We start from the raw sequence: 20,802 nt of genomic DNA, 5'->3' as shown, positions 1-20,802 counted from the left end.
GACACTTTCAAACTTTGCCTGCACTTTGTCCACAGTGGCCCCTATCTTTTCAAAGTAGAATCTATTTGAGTCCCCTTGTCTATCAGTGGTCTCTGAAAACATGCATGAAATACTTTGGGGCGCTTCAAGTTGCCAAAATCCTTTCGCGGTAAAGTGCTGGTTAAGTTCAATTAGCCTGAAAGATGAATTTCACAGTCCTGCTAGTAACAGCGCAAAGTGTAGTCAAGAGACGAGACAAGAAGACACCACAAGCGCTGCTGGGCCTATGAACCCAGACGCGACAAGGCGCCACTGCCATTCGAATCAGCGCATTCAAACCTAGTGAAGAGAGCAATGGCAAAACTTTGTCTACCAAATGCGCTCAAAAAATGGTGCATCCACGCAATGGAACGAAGTTTTCGTCGGCAGGTTGACCAGCTTACTAGGGCTGGTTACCTGTCGCACCTTCTTGTGTCCGTTGCAGAAAAAATGAGCAAGAACCTAAAACTCGAGCGTGCCCATGGCGAGCCAGGTGGCGAGAAGCCAAAAATGAAAGAAAAGGGACGGACCGTTGCCCGGCCATACGCGCACAACTTATCTCACCGCTTGAAAAAGATTGGGCGCAAAACTGGAGTTAATGTAGTGCTTACTGCCCCGAAAAACTAAATAGCCTCTGCCGACACGTCAATGCTGAAGAGCCGATAAACCAGGAAGGGTGCACGATAAATCACCAGAATCGTTTTCTGGAGTGCACAGAAGCATTGGTGTATTCAGTACCTCTGAAATGTGGAAAAAAGTACATAGGGCAAACTTCGAGATGCACAAATGAAAGACTAAGGGAACACAAACTTAGCGTCGAGCAGACTAACAGGACTCTAGGCATTCATATCAGGGATTGACCCTAAAACGATTGCGCCGCATAATTCAGACGCTGTAAAGTGCTGAAGAAGCACAATTACCAGCTGGTCCGTGAGATAATTGAGGCAGCTGAGATTACCAGACTTCGTGACCAATGCGTTAACGCGCCGTCCTTGTTGCTGACAAAAAAAGAACTTGACCTTTTGCATGTGCAACCACTATCTATAGTGCAAAAAAGGAAAAGTGCATGTTTCGCATGATGTGCGATCACGTGACTGCGACATGTGTGGGCAATGGTTATAAGAAGTCGTGTTTCTTTCGGAATAAACGTTGTTGCAGCACTTGTGGTGTCTTGTCTCGTCTCTTGTCTACATTTTTCGCTGTTACTAGCAGGATGGAAAACCAACAAGCCCAAGCTGCTATTCTAGCGAAACGCATTTCACAGTGCTTTAGTACGTATTTTTGTTGACGAGTTGCGGAGTTGCAAACCACGGGTGTCATTCCTTGGTAGATTTGGACACTTTGTGTAACAAATTTTTTAATCTAAACAAGCTGTCTTCAGCAGAAATTTCAACCGTGGGGTCCACGGAAGTCTTCCAAGTGTTATGAACCTTCCAGGATAGATCAGAACAAATATTCCGTGAAGAACAACTTATAATCGGCGGTACATATAAAATTAAGGGGGGTATAAACCTAAAGGCTACGCTGCTCAATAGAAAGTCACATGTCTATAACGACCGTGTTTACACCTCTAGTTCAGCTCCAGTAGCTCAATTGTCTTGCGCACCTGTTCACTGAAAACGTCATTAACAACTCTGGTGATTATTTTTGCAGACATTTGTTACAATTTATGTACATAGCAATGTTAGTAAGAGTAACGGGCTGAGCACCATACAAACGAGCTCAATTTACATTGTGTGAGGTGCAACAATAGAACAGGATCTAGGCCGATCACAGCGGTTCTGGAAAGACTCAGGCATGAACCTCCGTGATTCTCGGTGTTCAGAAATTTTCCGAGCCGGTTTCAAAGCCTACGTCTTACAAAGCTATATTAACTCATACGTCTTGCCTATTAGCTCACACGCAAAAGGGCACTCGCATAACGAATTGGCTTATAAAATATATATTAATCTTACTGCGCGTAGAAATTTATTTGCATAATTACGCACTTCAACAACAAACTCTACATAAGTATCCTCAGTGCATAAATTATACGTCTTCAAGTGCATTATTCCCTTAAAAAAACGAAGCCTTGAACGCATATATATACACTTATGACTTCTTTCCCGTGGTATGGCGCGTCTGCCCGGTCGATTTTGAGCCGAGTGAATTGGCTCGCTATCGGAGCTGGTGTAAAGAAAATGGAGTGGAACTCCGAGACAGCATAATCCACGAATGCCTGGATTGTATGGTGCGGGTCACGGTGTTTTGCCGCGTAGGGAAACGCAGTGCACAGAAGATGAACAGCTTCAATTTATTTATTTTAAGTAACCGCTTCATGAAGGCTTTTTTTCATATAGATTCCAAAATGTGCGCGAATTGCATATAAAGAATTTTTTAGCACTTCTTCTGTTGTTACACCCATGGTTTGGTTCACACGTAATCGAAAATTCAATGTCCGCGATATAAAGAGCTTTTCGCTGTGAAACAAAGGTTCGTGTTTGTTTGGTGCAAGCAAGATACGGCCACTAATTTTGTTTTGTTTGAGATGTTCTGGTTTCAACCTCAGTTTGCAAGCTTTCTTGTTCGACTTGGCAAAAAAAAATAACATATCTATGTACAGCTACACTGTGCTTTTTTTAGCCAAACCATTGGTGCTGTGCCAGCTGATGTCTCCGAGCTACTTCAGGTCAAGGACCCTGCGTAACGCCGTCGAGGGACAAGACGTGCCGAGTTCAACGCTGTGTGACTACATACTTCTGGACCTGCCACTTGCAGCTAACGGCACCTTTGAATGTGCGTGATTTTCTCCACCATCGTGCACGGCGATAACAAATTTTTATGCTGCGATAATTAGCAACTAGGATAGGCGGAACCGAGCGACAAAAATGTTTGTTTGACAAAGTCATACGAAACGTCGGCAATTCCTGAATATTGTTTCTTACATTGCTCTCACTCCAATCTCGAGGCCACCTAAAATGGAGACGCTACCAACCATTTTTCCACTTCAGAATTATTGTTCTAAGTTGGCCAGCAATGTAGGTAATCCAATATGGCTCATCCCCAATAAGGTTCATCCCCTGCGTACATTGTCTTCCGCGAAAATACAATTGTATATATGTTAGCTGAACTCGTGGAAGAGCCAACGCAGATCACGTCTAGTATAGCGCAAATGTGTTAATTGTATTGGCAATTATTTATCAGCCGTCTATCATCGCCGCAGTGAGTGATAATAGTGTCAGGATGACGCACGTGGACACGATATCCTGCACTGCCAGGAAATGGTGCTGTGCGTAGGCTCGCAAGGTATAGTTATAAGACAAAGGTAATTACGTCATACTGCTGTATGAAGTATAGGTGCATTTGTTCGCAAAAATTTTAATTCATCAGTTTTTGTCTACCCTTAAGGCCCTAAACATTCATTTCAAAGCAGCGTTATTCTTCTTGCTCTAAACCTTTATTTTTTCCCATGTCACTCCTCCCAAGTACAGCAACAATAAGCCGTTGATAAGTAAACAGCTTGTACTACGATAAACAGATAAAAATATTTATTTAAGTTATTGCGGATAACACAATCCGACTCCGTACCTAAGATTGAAGAAATTTAACAATATAATTCAATCTGGGACACAGACTCGGAATCAAACCAAAATAAAAAAGCGGTATGTAAAAAAAAGACAATTAGATACGTTATTTCCGATGCCCTAGATTGCACAGCATAAGGCACAGATACGCAACCTGAAGCAGAAACATCAAACGTTCATTTTGAGGTATGACAATACAGAAGTTACTGGATAGCATGTATCCAAAAAGATTACGCCAATAAGAAAATCAAGCTGTCGGAATCCTGGAGCCCATTACTCTCAGGGAAGGCAAATGTTACTTGTGAATGTTCTACCTTTAACGTAAAATCTTGCCTGTGCAACTTCCGAATACGTTGGCTACGCAAATGGAACAATTCAACGGCGACATCTCAACATTGTGCCTAATTATTCGTTGTAAAATAGACCTAATCCAACTGAAGTGCAGCAGCTTCGCAACCTCGCTTTAGACCTCGGGTCACTGACAGCAAAGGTTCACAAGTGCTGCACTTACAAAAATGCAGAAGCTGCGACTCAGTGCCCTTCCTCGTCGACAGCGCCTGCTCTCTCAAGGGATCATTTATACATCGCTCCGCCTGGCCGCAATGAAATTTGCCGCAGCTTATTGGAATCTGATCAACTGAAAAAAAAAAAAGATGCGCCACTGGTAGAAAAAGGGTAAGCAGCAACAAGCCCCGCAAAGTGTTTTATTCAGCTGTCTTTTTTGGTGCCCTGCCTTGCAGCCGACTCATACAGATTCCTCGCCCGTGCCCGCGCAAAGCATCGCCTCCTGTTCCACGTCGACGTCGACCTGCTCGCCAATGGAACAGGATTTTTCTGGGTAAACTATACCCTGTTCCAGGACAGCGTGCGATATGTACAGAGCTCGCTGAGCTCGAGCAAGCTTCATGGGTTGGGCGTGCTCAAAGGTCTGCCAACCTTGCTCAGCCCGCAGCCACAGCCCAGTTGGAGAGCTGACCTGGCGGCGATGTACAGCGTAAGTTTTCCGGACGCGTGTAACATTGCACGTCGCGTGGGCTGCTTGCCGTAAAACCTTATTTTGACCAAGTGAGTGTGATAAGTTGTCTGACATTCTTGAACCCTAAGTGTCAACTATTTTAATGATTTTTTAGACAACTTCTATGGTTGGTTGAAATCGGAAACAACACTATTATGTTTGGAATCTAGTGTAAATCAATCACGAAAACATTGCAAAGGCACGAGTGAGTTCTCGTGCTACGAATATTTCTTTTGCTTAAAGAAATACTTTCGATTTACAAAGCAGGAAAGTACCGAACGGAGGTAAGCAATGGCCACGAGGCCACTTTAATGTAAGGATAGCCCGAATATAGCATGATGTCAGGAATAATGGGAGGTTAAATAGTCAATGAGATGAGAGTAGAAAAATATTGGTTGAAAATACTACTCTGACAGATTTGACGGAAATGAGCTGTTAGAAGTGGTGGACATGAAGATCCAAGAGATAACGCGATGAAGAGTGGACCAATATGGCGCCTTCATACACACCTGATCATGCCCTGCGGTCGCAGGCATGCGTATCAAAGTTCCCTATGGGCTGATCCCGGTGACGTTGTAATACATGGTTACGTTGAAGGGGTTTCAGCGTCTGATTGGTTCTATTCTTCCGCATTCAAGAGCTGTATCGCAAAAATTGTTTTGCAAGCTCACCCCACCAATATTCTAATATCGCTCAACTAGCCGCTTGTCGTTGGTCGCCAGTTATGTGGAGATGGGCTTGCGCAAGGCCTACTCACCCTAGGAGCGACGGTCACTAAAGGGAACGACGCTTCTCCCCTTCGCAACAAACAAAGGTGCTACGGCAGTGTTCCTCGACTCTACGACACGGCGCAGAGAAGCTTCCAGAGTGGGATCGCCAAACAACACGGGTTTAATCATCTAAGGTACAGCAAAGTGCGACAGTCACGGCGCTTACGGACAAAGGCTCACCGTAAGAATGATGGAGTACGCGCGCCCGCTGCGCTAGGGCTAACCGGGAAGCTGTCCACCAAGCGCGAGAACGAGGAGTCGCGGGAGCAAAGGGGCAGTGTACCCACCTCTCTGCGGGCCTGCGAGCATCTGCCATGGTGATGAAGCACTCAGTGAAAGAGAGCTCGGGTGGAGAGGGAGCCCGGGGGCCGCCACTCGGGTGGCCAATGAGGGCGCGTTTCGGTGACAATTTGAACGTTTCTTGTAACGGCACGAAAAAACGAGACGAGGACACAGGAAAGAAACACACACCACACTAAGAGTGCAGACTGCCAACGGTTTATTTCTTGGAAAGCAGGCTACATACATATATATTATTCGCGAACCTGTGCACGTGTCCGCATTGTCACTCTTACATGTGCCGATAAACCTCAAAACGTAAAGGTTATCTGCTGGGAAGCCGTCACCAAATTAACTCTGACCTATTCTTACAATCATAAAAGAGGGAGCGCTAAAATAAAAAGAAAACAGGAAGAAAAACAGGAAGAGACCGCGAGCATATGAAGGGAACAAATATGGCACTTAGAAAATAATTACTGTTAAAGCGAAGGATGAGTGCATAAAATCTTTTGAAGAAAGCACGAAAGGCAAAAAAAAACATAACAAACGTGGAATACCACACCGATCAAGAAATGTGGAATTGACGATATGAAGGGATGAAGCCTCAAAATGTGGCTTATTGAAAACAAACATGGAACGCGGGGGGCACGGCGACTTCCGAATTTACAAACGTGACTATGGAAAGAGTGAGACCTGGAGCAAAAACTAACGTTCAGTGGCATTCACAGCACAAAACACCTAACAAAAATAAAACAAAGACAACAAAAACAAAACAAAACTTTCACCATCAAAACCAATTTTTTTAGAGACATTCAAGAAAAAATTTACTTAATCCGGAAGCAACGAGAGAGATGGCGTGCAGATACATTTGTCTTGATATTTTAGTACGTGGAATGCTTCGATAATCTTCCTTTCAGTCTGATCCCTCGAATAGAACAGCAACGTTCTGTTTTTGAAAATTGGCTCACATGGGTTGTTTTTTCCGTCCTCTTTTTTTTTTCTACGAGTTATCCAGAGATAACACCCCTCAGCTTTTGAATCTCCGTCTTCATTTTGACCCGAAACACATCTGTCGGTATTAAAATCCAAAAACAAAGGAGTTCCCACTGCCATTTGAAAGTGCACATTCCAAACTAGTTAATAGCGCCAACATAACCCTAGCTTGTAAGTCCACCCTGGAACAATCATGCGAGAACAAGTTAGAAACCAGATTCATTCATCAAGTTAAGCCCTTCCTCTCGGCTGGTTACCCTCAGGCTTTCATCACAGGTGCCTGCGAAAGTCTTTTGCAAAAACTTAAAGGTAAGGAACACCAGAAAGATGCAGGAAAAAGGGTATTAAGAAAAACTGCAGGTCATGTCCTATATTCATCGAGTGTCGCACAACATAAAAAAAGTAAGCCGCTACGGAGTCAAGGTCGTTATTTCGGCCCCATGCAAGCTCAGTAGACTGTGCCCCATTGAGACAGTCATGGGAAAGAGTAGACCACTCTTTTTGACAATGCACGAAACGCACTACACAGATTGTGTTTGTGGGGTAGTGTATTTGATTCCCTTGACATGTGAGAACATTTTTATTGGACGAACGGGCAGGTGTTTCCACGAAAGGGCACGGGAACAGCAGTGGCATGTAAAGAACAAGGCAGGAGGCACTTTGGCCCTGCACTTTGACAGATGCAGAGGAAGAAATAAGGGCGGAAGAACCAACCCTTGCAAATCAATTTTTAATAAGACAACGTTGCTGTTCTATTCGAGGGAACAGACTGAAGGGGAGATTGTCGAAGCGTTCTACATACTCCAAAGGGCAAAAAAATGTATAAGCACGCCATCTGCCCCGTTGCTTCCGGAAGTGACTTTTCTAGAATATGCCATTTAAAAAAATTTCCTTTTGATTGTCTAAGGTTTTATGGCTTTTTATCTTTTGATTTTGTTCGTTGTAGGTATTTTGTGCTGTGAATGCTGCCGACCGTTAGTTTTTCTCCAGGGCTTACTTTTTCCATAGTCACGTTTGTGAATTCCATAGTTGCCATCCCCCCCACTTTCCAGGATTGTTTTAGTAAGCCATATATTGAAAATTCGTCCCTTTATAACGTCTTTTCTACATTTGTTGATCGGTGTGATATCCCCGTTTGTTTTCATGTTGTTCTTTGCTTTTTTTGCTTTTTTTTGATTTCTTAAACCAATTGTAAGCCATCATCCTTTATGCCCAAGCCGCCCTCAGTTTGTTATTGTATATAACACAACCTCTGATATAGCTGCTGCTGTGAATTCTGTTGTCCCACAGGGATCCGTTCTCGGCCCCCTTTTTTTTAAATATATAAACGATATTGTCACTAACCTCTCTGTTAAAATCAGGCTTTACGCTGACGACTGTGTTCTGTACGATGAAATAACTACAGAAGAAGACTAACTTAGGCAAAACAGGGACCTTAATAAGGTAGTTGAGTGGTGTAGACAATGGCAAATGAGCATTAATTTCGAAAAGACAGTATATATGTGGATAACTTTAAAAAAGAAGCCACCGGTAAATCGCTATGGCACAGAAAACGCTTTTTTGTCAGAGGTAGCGCAATATACGTACCTTGGCTTCTACATAACAAAGGATCTTTCCTGCTCAAAGCACCTTGACACAGTAACAGCAAATTGTCGCCGCAAGTTGTTTTTTCTAAGACGCGTATTAAAATACGCCACACCAACAGTGCGTCTATTGCATACAAAACACTAGTCCGCCCCGTTTTAGTATATGCTATAATTATATGGGACCCGTTCACTGAAAGCGATATTGGAAAGCTAGAAAGCTTACAGAAAAAAGCAGTTCGACTCATTTACAATACATATGGGCGTAGTTCTATTACTAACCTTTTATCTTGGAGTGGCTTGCCTTCTTTAAGTGGCAGAAATCATGCATGTCGTTTAAAATTCTTTTTCCAAATAATAAATGGTCACTACAACATCGACACGTCTAACACTATCACCTATGCAACAGGTTTGGCTACCAGAGAGCGACACTCAGTAGCTGTAACTCCATTTACAACATGTGTCAACTGCTTCAAGTATTCCTTTTTACCGACAACTATAGTAGATTGGAATAAGCTAGCCGATAAAACTGCAACACTGGACTCATTATCACTTTTCGAAACGTATCTGTAACTTTTTTGTGCACTTGCTGAGATTGTCAGTGATAGCACTTTTTTACTGTATGATTGGGAGAGATTGCTGATGTAACGTTGAAGCGCTTGTTTTTGCGCCTGTTCCTTGCGCCTGTTTTTTGCGCTTGTGTGAAGCGCTTGGGTGAAGAATTTTTGAGTGCAATTCCCCATTTTTGTATTTATATTGTTCCGTGAACTTACTCGTGTACCACGCTGCTAAGATATTGTTGAAGATCACAGTGTCTATAGATAAATAAATAAATAAATAAATAAATAAATAAATAAATAAATAAATAAATAAATAAATAAATTATTGAATAAGTAAATATATAAATAAATAAATAAATAAATAAAATCCTTCGCCTGTACACTGGATATTTGTTACAAAGTGCCATATCCATTTCCTTCACATCAGAATCAGAATTTATTATTAGAGGTTGGGTCACATTACAAGTATTTAGTATGCAGATGGAGGTGCCATAGTTGAATACTGTATCGGGACCTCTTGTACAAGAACAGTTATTATAGTTAACGTCTCAAAGCAACAGTAGCCTATAATAAGGAAGTATACAAGCAACAAGAAAACGACGGTTACAGAACGAAACACAGAATTTATTACAAATAATAACAAGGTTTAGCATATGTCTTGGTAGCAGGAAAAATACTCGCCGTCTCTTTCAGTTTTTTTAAATTTTATCTCTCCGTTTTTTACGACGCAGTAAGAACGGCTCAGGGTTATTCTTTTTCTTTTTGTTGATCGCCTACCACAATCTTCGATACGTCATTACGAAGCAGATTATCTTTTACGTTTTTACGTTTATCCGCACATCTGAGAGTGACAATGCGGGTACGTACACAAATTGCCGAATGAAATATATGTATGTTGCTTGCTTTCCAAAAAACAAACCGTCGGCAGTCTGCCCTCGTGGTGTGGCGTGTGTTTCTTTCTTGTGTCCACGTTTTTTCCCGCAGGTATAAGAAACGTCTAAAGCTATGAACCAACTAGACCGCCAGACCGTCCCACCGGTGACGCTTACTCGCGGGGTGATTCGGCCTTAGGACGGAGAAGCACGGTTTGCACAGGAAATTAGCTGCGGTGTGCTAGCCGTGTCCGTCATGTTGCCGTTAAGGTGGCGGTTGCCGGAGATCGAGCTAAGCACAACGCGCGAGCTTGAGAGACGAGGCGCGGGAAGGCACCTCGAGCCCCACAACACACCGTATAATCCTCAATTAAGAGACGTGACGTGTGTAATGACGCACAGACTAAGCTCACCTTTGCTCAGAGACATGTCCGGGCAGCAGTAAGAGCACGCGTTTGGTGACTTGCAGAATGTTTCCAGCTGATCTGCTATCTCACTCTTGACACAAGCAGTCCTGATTTTTAACCTACCATAGGATAACTATCCTAAATGCAATGCAAATGCGAAATAACACAATTATTTATTACAGCTTCTGTTTGGCCTAAGCAGCGCAAGACACTGATAACCGCCGCATCTGGTGGTTTCTGACAAATTTTCAGCACTTCAGCTACATAAACATGAATCTAAAGCTCGCTATGACGCCGTTATACATGGCTTACCAACTATAATGAACCAGGATTTAAAAATATGCACATGTCACGTAGCTGGACAGAAACAAGGTGACAGTTCTTGCGGTCACTCGGAGATGCTCATATTATATTTGCGTTTCCTCTAATTAGATAATTAATCGTAATTAACCAACCATAATAAATAAGATTGTCGCGCGACTTGGCCCTCGAGGGACTTTGCGTGTATTCGCGGGCTTCTTTCACGTTCGGAAGAACATTTTTATGTAGCATGGATTGAGCACCACAAAGCTGTACCGAAGTTCTTCATCTTGGTCTACAATTTTCTCATTTACACTATTCATCTAATTATAATATTTGATACGTACATAATTAAGGCTAGTTATTTATGTAGGCGGATTGCAAGAAAGAGTGTATCTCCAAGCGACGGCAAACATTACTTTGCTTCTGTCTAGGTACATGGCATTCGCATATTTTTAAATCTTGGTTCATGATAGTTGAGACACCCTGTCTACTGGCGGTAGTTTGGAGTATTCTTTCAGTGTTTCAACTTTAGCGGACTTGGTGCATGGCCCTACCACATGCCGAGTTTCCTAACAGTCTTCTCGTGAACGAGGTTACGTAATACGTTCATGTGACTACCGCATTTAGAGCAAGCGAAAGCTTGCCCGCGGGCACGCGACTGCTATTCAACTAAGGTATTCATAGAAAGCCGTTATCTGACTTAGCACAATGAACTTCTTGGACATCGAAGCTTCATTAGGTGCTGTTCATTTTTCTCTGCCTTGCAGATATTTTCCCACATATTGCGGGGCACTGGTGTGGATGACGGCAAAATAAAGAACTTCTTTGCCTTCAATCCGGGCCGCTTCACACACTTTAATTATGTGCCGCACCTTTCGGCGCTTAACAGGTATGGGACATTTCTATTAAAGCTTTCTAGCTGAGCTGGCCTTCTGCTCAAATATCCTTTCAGAGTGTGCCGACTTACAATGTGTTCTATACTAAGCAGCAGACAGACGCTTCGGTGGCAGCCCAAAAAGCCCTTTATTCAAGGCAGCAGCGTACGTTTATGGATAACGCTGCATGCTGGTCAGACACACCTCATTCACGGTAAAATCTTATCATACCACCTGGCCGATACAGAACATTCCTTCCTCCATGATGAAAGCTAAACGCGTTTCTTTCAGCGCTCATAATTGGAGGCTTGATAGCGATCCGGAGGACGCCTTGTGCGATTACTTTTTCGCAGATGGACCTCTCCAGGTGATGCCATGGTTCATGGGGTGATACTTGCAGGCTGCGCTGCTGAGTGTCTTGCCTCAGGCTGCGATGCCGGTTCCTTAGTTGAAGTGGAGTCATCAAAGCGAACACCCTCAAGCTGGTCCGCAGTAGGACCAGTAATCATGGAGTCAGCAGGGGGATTTTCTTCGGAAGGTGTTGATAGAAAATCTCGTTGAATACGGGCACTTGGAGTGGACTCAGGATGCGCTTCTTTTGCGACCTCCAGATGGAATGAAGTCTTTGGTGCCGTAGTCCAGCTGGGTCTCAAGTGGTCGATATGTACAAAAGGAAAATGGTCACCGACTTTGACTACAGAAGTAGAGTCGCTTACGCGTTGCACTACGTCAGCTTCCTCCAATGACAGGGTTTCCCCTCTCGTAGTCTTGACGAGAACTGTGTCACCGGCTTCCATCTGCGGGTCCCTTCCTCGGCCCTCGTTGCGATGGGTGGTGTCTCTGTCTCAACGGCTGTGCGTATCCTGCACAAAACTTGGCTTTCGGAGTGAAAGCTTCACTCGACGTTGTCGCTTCAGGAACAGCTCAGCCGGCGTTCTTGCTGTTACGGAATTCGAGTTGTTCCTGTAAGCAAGCAAGAAGTCGCTAAGTCGTTGATGGATAGTTCTGCTTTGGGCTGTTAGGTTCTCGTGAAGCACTTGCTTGAGTAGAGTGGCTTTTGTCGTTTGAACTAGCCTATCTGCTGCCCCGTTCGATGAAGCATGGTACGGTGGAGTACGTGTGTGACGAATTCCGTGAGAAGAGGTGAAATTGGCGAACTCCCGCGCAATAAACTGAGGTTCGTTGTCGCTGATTAGTTCCTCCGGCTAGCCATACGTTGCAAATATCTCCTTGAGACAGTCGATTGTTTTTGACGTCGTTGTAGTGCGGAGGCATTTTGCTTCTATCGACTTTGAGTAAGAGGCCACTAGAAGGAACAAGTTGGAACCATCCTTCACGGCGAAATCGACATGGACTCTCTGCCAAACACGGGTTGTATAAGTCCATGGACGCAATGGTCCTGATGCCTTCGCAGGCATGGTCGTTTGGCACACTGTACATCGACGGACAGTGTCTTCAATGTTCTTGTCAATCGATGGCCACCAAATGAACGACCTGGCAAGCATTTTCATTCTTTGCATTCCAGGGTGCTCTTCATGCAGCAATGTTAATACTCCTTCTCTAAGCTCATCTGGAATGATCACTCGCTGGCCCCACATGACACAGCCTTGCTCGTACGATAGTTCGTTTCGCCGAACGTAAAAGCGCTGAAACTTATCATCGTAGCGCGCGGGCCAGCCAGATAAGGTGAACTGCACGACTTTGGAAAGAAAGCGGTCCCGTTAATCGCAGCAGCAACTTGGCTCGCAGTGCGAGGCGTTGCCTCAAATACTGCAAGACGTTCTTCAGTCTCCTCTATATGCTTGACCAAAGGTGGAAGCCTTGAATGTGCGTCGGCAACTTCCACGTTTTTGCCGTTTTTGTAGCGCAGTGTGTAGTGATGAGCTGCTAAGGTGATAGCCCAACGCTGAATCCTGGCAGCGGCCAAAGAAGGAATTAGTTTATCCGATGCCAAGATCCCCAACATCGGGTGGTGGTCTGTATACAGCGTGAAGTTTTGCCCGTATAAGTATCTGTGAAACCTGCTTAAACTAAAGATTAGGGCCAGGCCTTCCTTCTCGCCTTGCGCATAGCTGCGCTCCACTGCACTTAATGTTCTGGAGGCAAATGCGACGGGTCTTTCTGAGCCATCGGGCATGACGTGAAAAATTACGGCCCCGAGACCGCAGGCCGACGCGTCTCAGCTTAACCCGATTGGCTTTTTCACGTCGTAAAAAGTGAAAACTTGAATGTCGATGAGGCGTTGCTTGGCTTCCGTGAATGATCTTGAGCATGCGTCCGTCCACACCCATGTCGTGTCCTTCTCGAACAAGTCATACATTGGTGCAGCTACTGTAGCTAAATCTTTCATGAATTTTGCATAAAAATTCAGCAGGCCCAAGAAGGCTCGCAGTTCAGTTACGCTGCTTGGCTGAGATGCTTCCATGATTGCCTTTATCTTTGTTGCGGTTGCAAAAATGCCATCTGATATCACTTTGTGTCCCAGATAAACAACGGATGGTTTGAACAATTCACACTTTTGTTTTAGAGAAATATGGTGCTGTGACAGATGTTGAAGCACCTTTTCCACGGTTTCTTGACAGTCGTCGACGTTGTCGCCTACAACGATGACGTCTTCAATATAGCAACGCACTTTTGGAATCCCTTTTAAGACTTCGTCCATGAAGACTGAAAGACAGCGGGTGCGCTAGAGGTACCGAATGGAAGGCGCTGATACTGAAATAATCCGAGCTGAGTGTTCACCGTTAGCAGCGCTTTGCTTTCCTCAGCAAGCGGCACTTGTTGATAGGCTTGTGATAGATCCAGGACGCAAAAGATTTTGCCTCCCGCGAGCATGGAATACAAATCTTCCGGCAATGACAAAGGGTAATGGTCTGTTTTTAAAGCAGGATTAACCGTGACCTTGTTGTCGCCGCATAACGTTAATCCTGCGCCGCCTTTCTTCGCGACCACCACCAGAGGCATCGCCCAGTCTCTTTTCGTGACCCTCTTTAGTATTCCGGCTTGCTCGACCTTCTCCGACTTCTTTGCTACTTCCTCTTTGAGAGCAAATGGTATTGGCCGTGCTTTTGAGAACACTGGTAGAGCCCCTTCCTTGACAAAGATGCGAGCTTCGAAGTTTTTGACGACACCCGGGGAGCTCTTGAAAACCTCGAGACACTTCTTCCGTAAAGCTTCTACCCTCTGCTCCAATGGCCTATCCGTCGACAGACTGTGTACTGCTATCCAGTTTATCTGCAGTTTTTCCAGCCAGTCTCTTCACATAAGAGCGGGCATCGGCGTTCTGTTTCCCTGCACTAACACTATGGGCAAAGAGATCTCGCTTTCTTCCTGTTTGACTAACGCGTTTGCTGTTCCAAGTACCTTCAGCTTTTCTCTTGTGTAAGTGCGTAACGACACCTTTGATTCCACACATCTGACATGCGGAAAATACTGCTGATACTACTGCTCTGGTAGGATCGTGACCGCTGCACAGGTGTCAATTATCAGCGAAACAGTCTTCCCTTCAATGTTCAGGTCGATGCTGTAGCCCCTTGAACTTTTGCCCGTGTAGAACACAGTTTGACAACTCAAGTCTTCAGATTCGTCGTGTGTGGTGTTGACATACCTGACAGCTTTTGCTCTTCTTTTGCAAACGGCTTGCAAATGCCCCTTTTTTGTTACAATTTCTGCAGGTGTGCTTCTGATACCAACATTTTTCTGCCGCATGACGTTTTGCGCAATGCCTGCGCGCACTTCATTGCTCTCCCTCTCGCTTATCTTTTGACCATGCAACCGTCGTCGATTTCTTTTGCTTATCACGGTGACGTTCGCCCTGAATGACGCTGACGCTGCACGGTTTTGAGTCAAACTCATGCATTTGCTTCGCCTGTTGCGCAGCTAGCTCTTTTTCTAGCGTTGTTTTGCACGCCAGTTTGAACGTCAAGTCAGCCTGGGCAAAAAGAGGCCGTTCGTTTCCTCATCATGCAAACCAGCTACTAGTCTGTCCCTTAAGGCATCATTTAACAACATGCCGTTATTGCAGTCTCTTGCGAGATGCCTCAGTTCAGTGATGAAATCCTTGACACTTTCATTTTCTTGCTGCATTCGACGATTGAATTTACAGCGCTCTGCGATAATTGAGTGAGCTGGGATGAAATAAGCTTCCAGAAGCTGTTCAATTTCTTCGAAATTCTTCTGAGAAGGCAAATGAGGAACAGTTATGTTCTTTAGCGCTGCATACGCTTGCGCGCTGAGTACGTTCAGAAACAACTTGAGTTTCTTTTCTGCAGGTACATCATTTATGTCTACATAGTTCTCGACGCGTTCAAAACACGAGCGTATGTTTTCGATTTTTTGGTTATATTCTGTCATTCTGCCGAGCATCGGACCACGTCCGGGTTCTGCCCATAATGAGCAAATTTCACTTAATTGCCGTTCTGAATTTTGATGCTCTGTTTGCAGCGTGGCTGCTATCTCCTCTTTCATAGAAGTTATCGCTCGCAATGTTCATATGTGAATTCCCTCACAAAAAACGTTGTCCCAGCGCTCACGAAATTTTCACAAGCTTCACCAACGCACGTGACCCTGTAAAGGAGCATTCTATTCGCGCCGTGCTGACAAGAATACTGTGCCGCTGTTTTCATACTTGGTTCATTACATCCACCATGACATGGAAAGCTGATGCCATGGTGCAAAGGATTTTAAAAACGTCTGCCGACCCATAGACAGTGTCTACTATGTGGCCAAGAAATCGATACCAAACTGGTAACGCCCCAGCCCAGGAAGTTGTTCACGTGCAAACTCAGGGACCGTGCTAAGACCAACTGCTACTAAACACTACTACGCCAATTTAATCACCAGCCAACGCAATTCTTTATACTGAAAGTTACACTTTCACATGGCGTCATTATTATATTAAGGGCACATGTTCGTTTCAGCTTGTTCCAAGCGAACTTTCTCAAACATTTCAAAAAAATTATTGTAGGAGTTCCCGCGGTCCACGAAGTATGTAGGTTGTGTGAGAGGATTCGCGTGCTTTGTGCATAAAGTAAAACGAAAAATTACTTAACCCTTTAACATCTGTAGAACGACGCATTAGTATTGCCAGGTGCCATAGAAAAGTTCCATTATAGGATAGATGACAGACTACTTGTTTTTTTGCAGCATCATACACCTGAAGCTCGTAATTATCCTGACCATAACAAATGAAAGGCTAACCCAAGTTTACCCATCTTCAGCTTGGGACAACCGCTGCCTTCCTCAGAGCAACGAACCAAGAATGGTGGGTCGCTATCACGGTTTTAACCTCTACGTGCATTGAGCTTAGGAGCTTTTGAAACACATTTCTGAAACTTCCGAGCTAGATCGACAACCATTTATGGGCAATAGTTCAAAATACTCCTCATTGTAAATTGCTGGTTGCACGATCCCATGCTTCCTTATATTAGTGCAAATGTCCTACTCGTGAAAACGATCTGTTAATTCCGGTAGAAATATAAGTTTTGAATGTGCTCATATACAATGTCAGCTCAATCATTATTGTGACAACCAAATTAAGTTTCAAAAGAGTTCACATCTGAAGGTTCAAAGTAAGGACACCAAATTGGTACATCTTAACCATTCTGCAAAAGCAAATTCACGGCAGGTAAACAGAAGTGTGTTATTGAACAGAACAAGCGCGTAGAAATGCTAATAATTACACAATTACCACATAAATTGCGTGCACTGACCTATACCTAGAGGAAGTTCATTCACAACCGCTTGAAAAACACTCTGAATGGCCTTGTTTTAACAAATGCATAAAACTGAACCACACAGTCATGTAGAACACTAGAAAGGGGAAGAAAAATATCCTCACAGTCGTACGCTAATCTTCGCGACTTATACATCAAGGACAGCATCGTTGCGTAAGGGTGTTCTAGCTAGATGTTCTAGCTGTCTTGCAGCGTTCGACACATACCGAAGACTGTGCATACGTTTCGCTATATCTGGCGCAATTTCGTCTCCATACCTGACTGTTTCTATATACTTTGGTGTATCCGAGCTTTGTACAGAGATTTTCGTCTTCTTTTTCCTTTAATATCATGAAAGGATCATCACCAATTGTTTCTACAATGAACGGGGTGCCTTCACGCACGCTGGCACTGGATCTCACGCACTGTGCATATCAATGCTACGGGAAGTGTTTTGCGTATAGCCGACTATCAAGCACACATTGGGGTTCCGCGAAGCGCTGCCAGATCAAGAAACGTTTTCTTCATTTCGTAAGGCCAGCACTTATATGTGTGAATTCAGTGTGTGTGTGACGATGGCAGCAAGATGAAGACTATGACGACAATCATATGAGGTTAACTCGTGGTTTTCGATTCGACCACGCTAGTTTACGATATACGGATACCTTCCGTTGTACATAGGTACTGGTCGTGCGAAGCGATAGAGAAACGCGAATTGTGAAGTCATCTAAGAGTGAGCGGTAAAAAGTCCTGCGTACCTACGACTATGTCATGCGATATATGTAAAACAACGATGGCATATATATTCACGCACAGAAATGTTTAAAACTAGAAGAGGTAAGGTTGAGGTTGACGGGTTGTACTTGTTGAATTATTGCACTGCGTTACTGAGGAATAAGACACTCGGACACAAAGAACGAAACGACACTAAAAACTGTTTCACCTGCGCCGGTCATGAAGGTAGTACAACGTCGCACAGCATCCAAGGCACACGTATACGCAGTAGACAAAGCATTCATAAAGCCCATGCATTCAGGAAATGGCGGTACATCAGCGGTTTATGGGGTTCGGAGTCATCTATGTCAAGAGGGGACACTTCCATCGGAATAAGAAAATGAAGAAGTGACGCGATATCCGGCAAGAAAAAGAGTCGTGCCATTTTTAAAAATTATGGGGTTTTACGTGCCAAAACCACTTTCTGATTGTGAGGCACGCCGTAGTGGAGGACTCCGGAAATTTTCACTGCCTGGGGTTCTTTAACGTGCACCTAAATCTAAGTACACGGGTGTTTTCGCATTTCGCCCCCATTGAAATGCGGCCGCCGTGGCCGGGATTCGATCCCGCGACCTCGTGCTCAGCAGCCCAACACCATAGCCACTGAGCAACTACGCCGGGTAAGTCGTGCCATTTTTATTTTTCGTCTTCTTTATTTTTTTCCTGAAAGCTTAGCTTTCTGTGCCTTTTCCTTCGACTTTTTCACTGGTAGTGCTGCTGTTGCTGCCTTGCACGCCACGTCGGGGAGTGGTACAGAACGTGTATATACATGGCAGGAGAGCGGTAAAGAGAAAAGCTGACGTGAGAAACTGTTTTGACTTTTCTTTTCATCACGTCGTCGGAAATGTTCTCGGGAGCTCCCTGGGTGTCGCCGCAATATCCTCCAGACTGCTGCATTATCCGTGGGTGCCCCGCCTAAACATCAGAAGTTACAGCGCTTGCCTTGGTATTAATGAGAAATAGCCTATAAAGTTGAGGCAGATAGAATGCTAGGTAGGATAGGGAGAGGGTAGGGTAGAACCGATGCAGACACGAAACGAGTGAATTTGTGTCTCGCGGCAGCTCGCTTGCATGGAGGAAGCGCAGGCGAAAGAAAAGTGCGTAGGAAAACAAGGTAACGCCGCTGCTACACATGGGAGCAGTTGCGGACAAAACGGATGCATTTAAATTCAAGGTTAAATTCAAGTAGCAGAAACGGTACGTTACTGCTATTTCTGCACAGGAACGCCGTGGCAACCTTGTCAAGTGGACAAGTGACGGAAGGTGCTCCGACACAAAACTGCAATCTCGCCTCGCATCGTTTTCGACGACACCAGGAAATCAGCCACCCGCCTTAATAAACGCTTCTGTACCCGCCGCCGTAGCTTTGTGGCTATGGCGTTGTTTGAGGCAACGGGTTCAGTTACAACCGCTGCAGCCGCGTTTTGACCTGCTCGAAGTACAAAAACGCTCTCGTGCGTAGACTTGGGTGCACAATAAATAAATCCACGTGGTCTAGATTATTCCGCAGTGCCCCTCTACCGCGTCCCACATAATCATATTGGAACTTCTGCACGTAACGCCCCGTATGGTAATTAAAATTTTACACTTCTGCCACGATGCGATGCACCGTGTGAGGTAAGAAGGGAAGGTGCATTCTCCCAGGCTAGGAAGAATGGCGCTCAACAACGCCCCAAGCCAACACGTCTCACTGAGTGTTAGGCGTGCTACGTAGACCATCACAGGTGATGCACCTAAGATAACCGTCGACTCGCCATTGTCGTATGGCACTAAACCCTGAAGGCCTAAAAAGGCAGCGTCAAAGTCACCGCCTATTAACGTCGAGCGACGCAAACGGTACTTAAGGCTTCACTTACGAGCTTTCCCATACAGTGCGTAGGATCCGCATAATTTCTTTCTTTTGTAGGGAGGGTTTCGATTAAGGCAGCGCTTTTGAACACCCTTCAACTAGACAGGACTCCACTGTAGACAGGGCATTGTAAGTTTCCAACTTCATCCTCATCAAAAGTCTCATCAAAAGCCTTATCAAAAGCGAGTTCATGTCATATGGTAAGTCAATGAAATTCAAGCATGCTGCCGCTCCGGCTTGATTACGCTGCGAGAATTAGTACTTTACGTGTTTGTAAACATGCCATTAACTTGGCCCTTGGTCAATATTTATTCTGCATCCGGCGAAGCACATGCAGCCAAGTACAATATGTCGTTGCAATACTTTGTTCTATGTCAGCTATGTAGGGGGCTCTGAACCGAAGAGTGGTGGCCTTTGCGGCCATAGAGAGGTCACTTCAAACAAAATCATTCCACTTAAAGTCCGAATTTCTGAAAATAATTTTGTTTAATTGACTGAATATCATAAATCAAGGATTACACATAGTTTGTGGCACAAGCTACGTGCTAACTGTGCTAAAAGAGAAAATTACCGCCAACTGCAGTACTCCCTAATGCGAAATTTGAGCGCAGCTCTATAGATGTTTTCATTTCGCGATATATTGCCTAGCGCGGAAAATCTGTCTCGTGCGGCACGTTACATATGGAGCGAAGTGCGTGGCGACTGCCTCGCTAATCTGCAGATCGCGAGAGCCAGCGCGTGGGTGACGCGTGGGCGCGATTCACAGCATCCGCCGCTGACAGACGCCCCAGACGACGGGCGCTGCTGTGGCGCCATCTCGTAGCCGTCGTCGCCGCACTGCGCTCTTCCCACGCTTTCTCCGTATACCCTCCCCCGCTTTCTGCCTCATGGTTTCCCTGCACCTTCCTATTGGCTTTCCTCCTAGCACATATCATCCCTCTCTGCGATCAGCGTGCGCCTTCATCTTTCGCTGTGCTCGTTCGCTCAGTTATGCCACCGCCGACTCTCCTCATGCGAACGGGCGCCTAAGAGCTGCACTAAAGGAAAGAAACACATCAGCACTACGCCCTAAGAAAAACCTTGCACGTAACAATTGCAATGCGCAACCAACATTAATGCATTAGTGCCTCAACACTAGAGTGACTACAGAATATACACATCGCAACTTCCTGTAACAACCAGAATATACATACAGGTTGTGTTCAACCTTCTAAAGCTGATTCTTTC

General features: G+C 44.8%; 1 protein-coding gene and 1 long non-coding RNA gene across 5 annotated transcripts in view; one reads left to right on the top strand and one right to left on the bottom strand.

Moving 5' to 3' along the window:
- LOC135902070 (uncharacterized) overlaps positions 1-20,802 on the bottom strand; it is a 750,038-nt gene that overhangs the window by 170,712 nt on the left and 558,524 nt on the right. The gene's annotated exons all lie outside the window — the stretch shown is intronic.
- LOC135902064 (uncharacterized) overlaps positions 1-20,802 on the top strand; it is a 79,936-nt gene that overhangs the window by 15,896 nt on the left and 43,238 nt on the right. For all 4 annotated transcript variants that reach the window (XM_065431962.2, XM_065431964.2, XM_070537071.1 and 1 more), the window contains 4 exons: positions 2,641-2,793; positions 4,322-4,575; positions 11,131-11,252; positions 16,384-16,501. In XM_065431962.2, coding sequence (XP_065288034.1) covers positions 2,641-2,793; positions 4,322-4,575; positions 11,131-11,252; positions 16,384-16,501 — 647 coding nt within the window. The remainder of the gene's footprint in view (positions 1-2,640; positions 2,794-4,321; positions 4,576-11,130; positions 11,253-16,383; positions 16,502-20,802) is intronic.

Source organism: Dermacentor albipictus, chromosome 4 (genome assembly GCF_038994185.2).
Source record: "Dermacentor albipictus isolate Rhodes 1998 colony chromosome 4, USDA_Dalb.pri_finalv2, whole genome shotgun sequence".
Classification (NCBI taxonomy): Eukaryota; Metazoa; Arthropoda; class Arachnida; order Ixodida; family Ixodidae; genus Dermacentor; species Dermacentor albipictus.
This window is presented reverse-complemented; position numbering and strand designations above follow the sequence as displayed.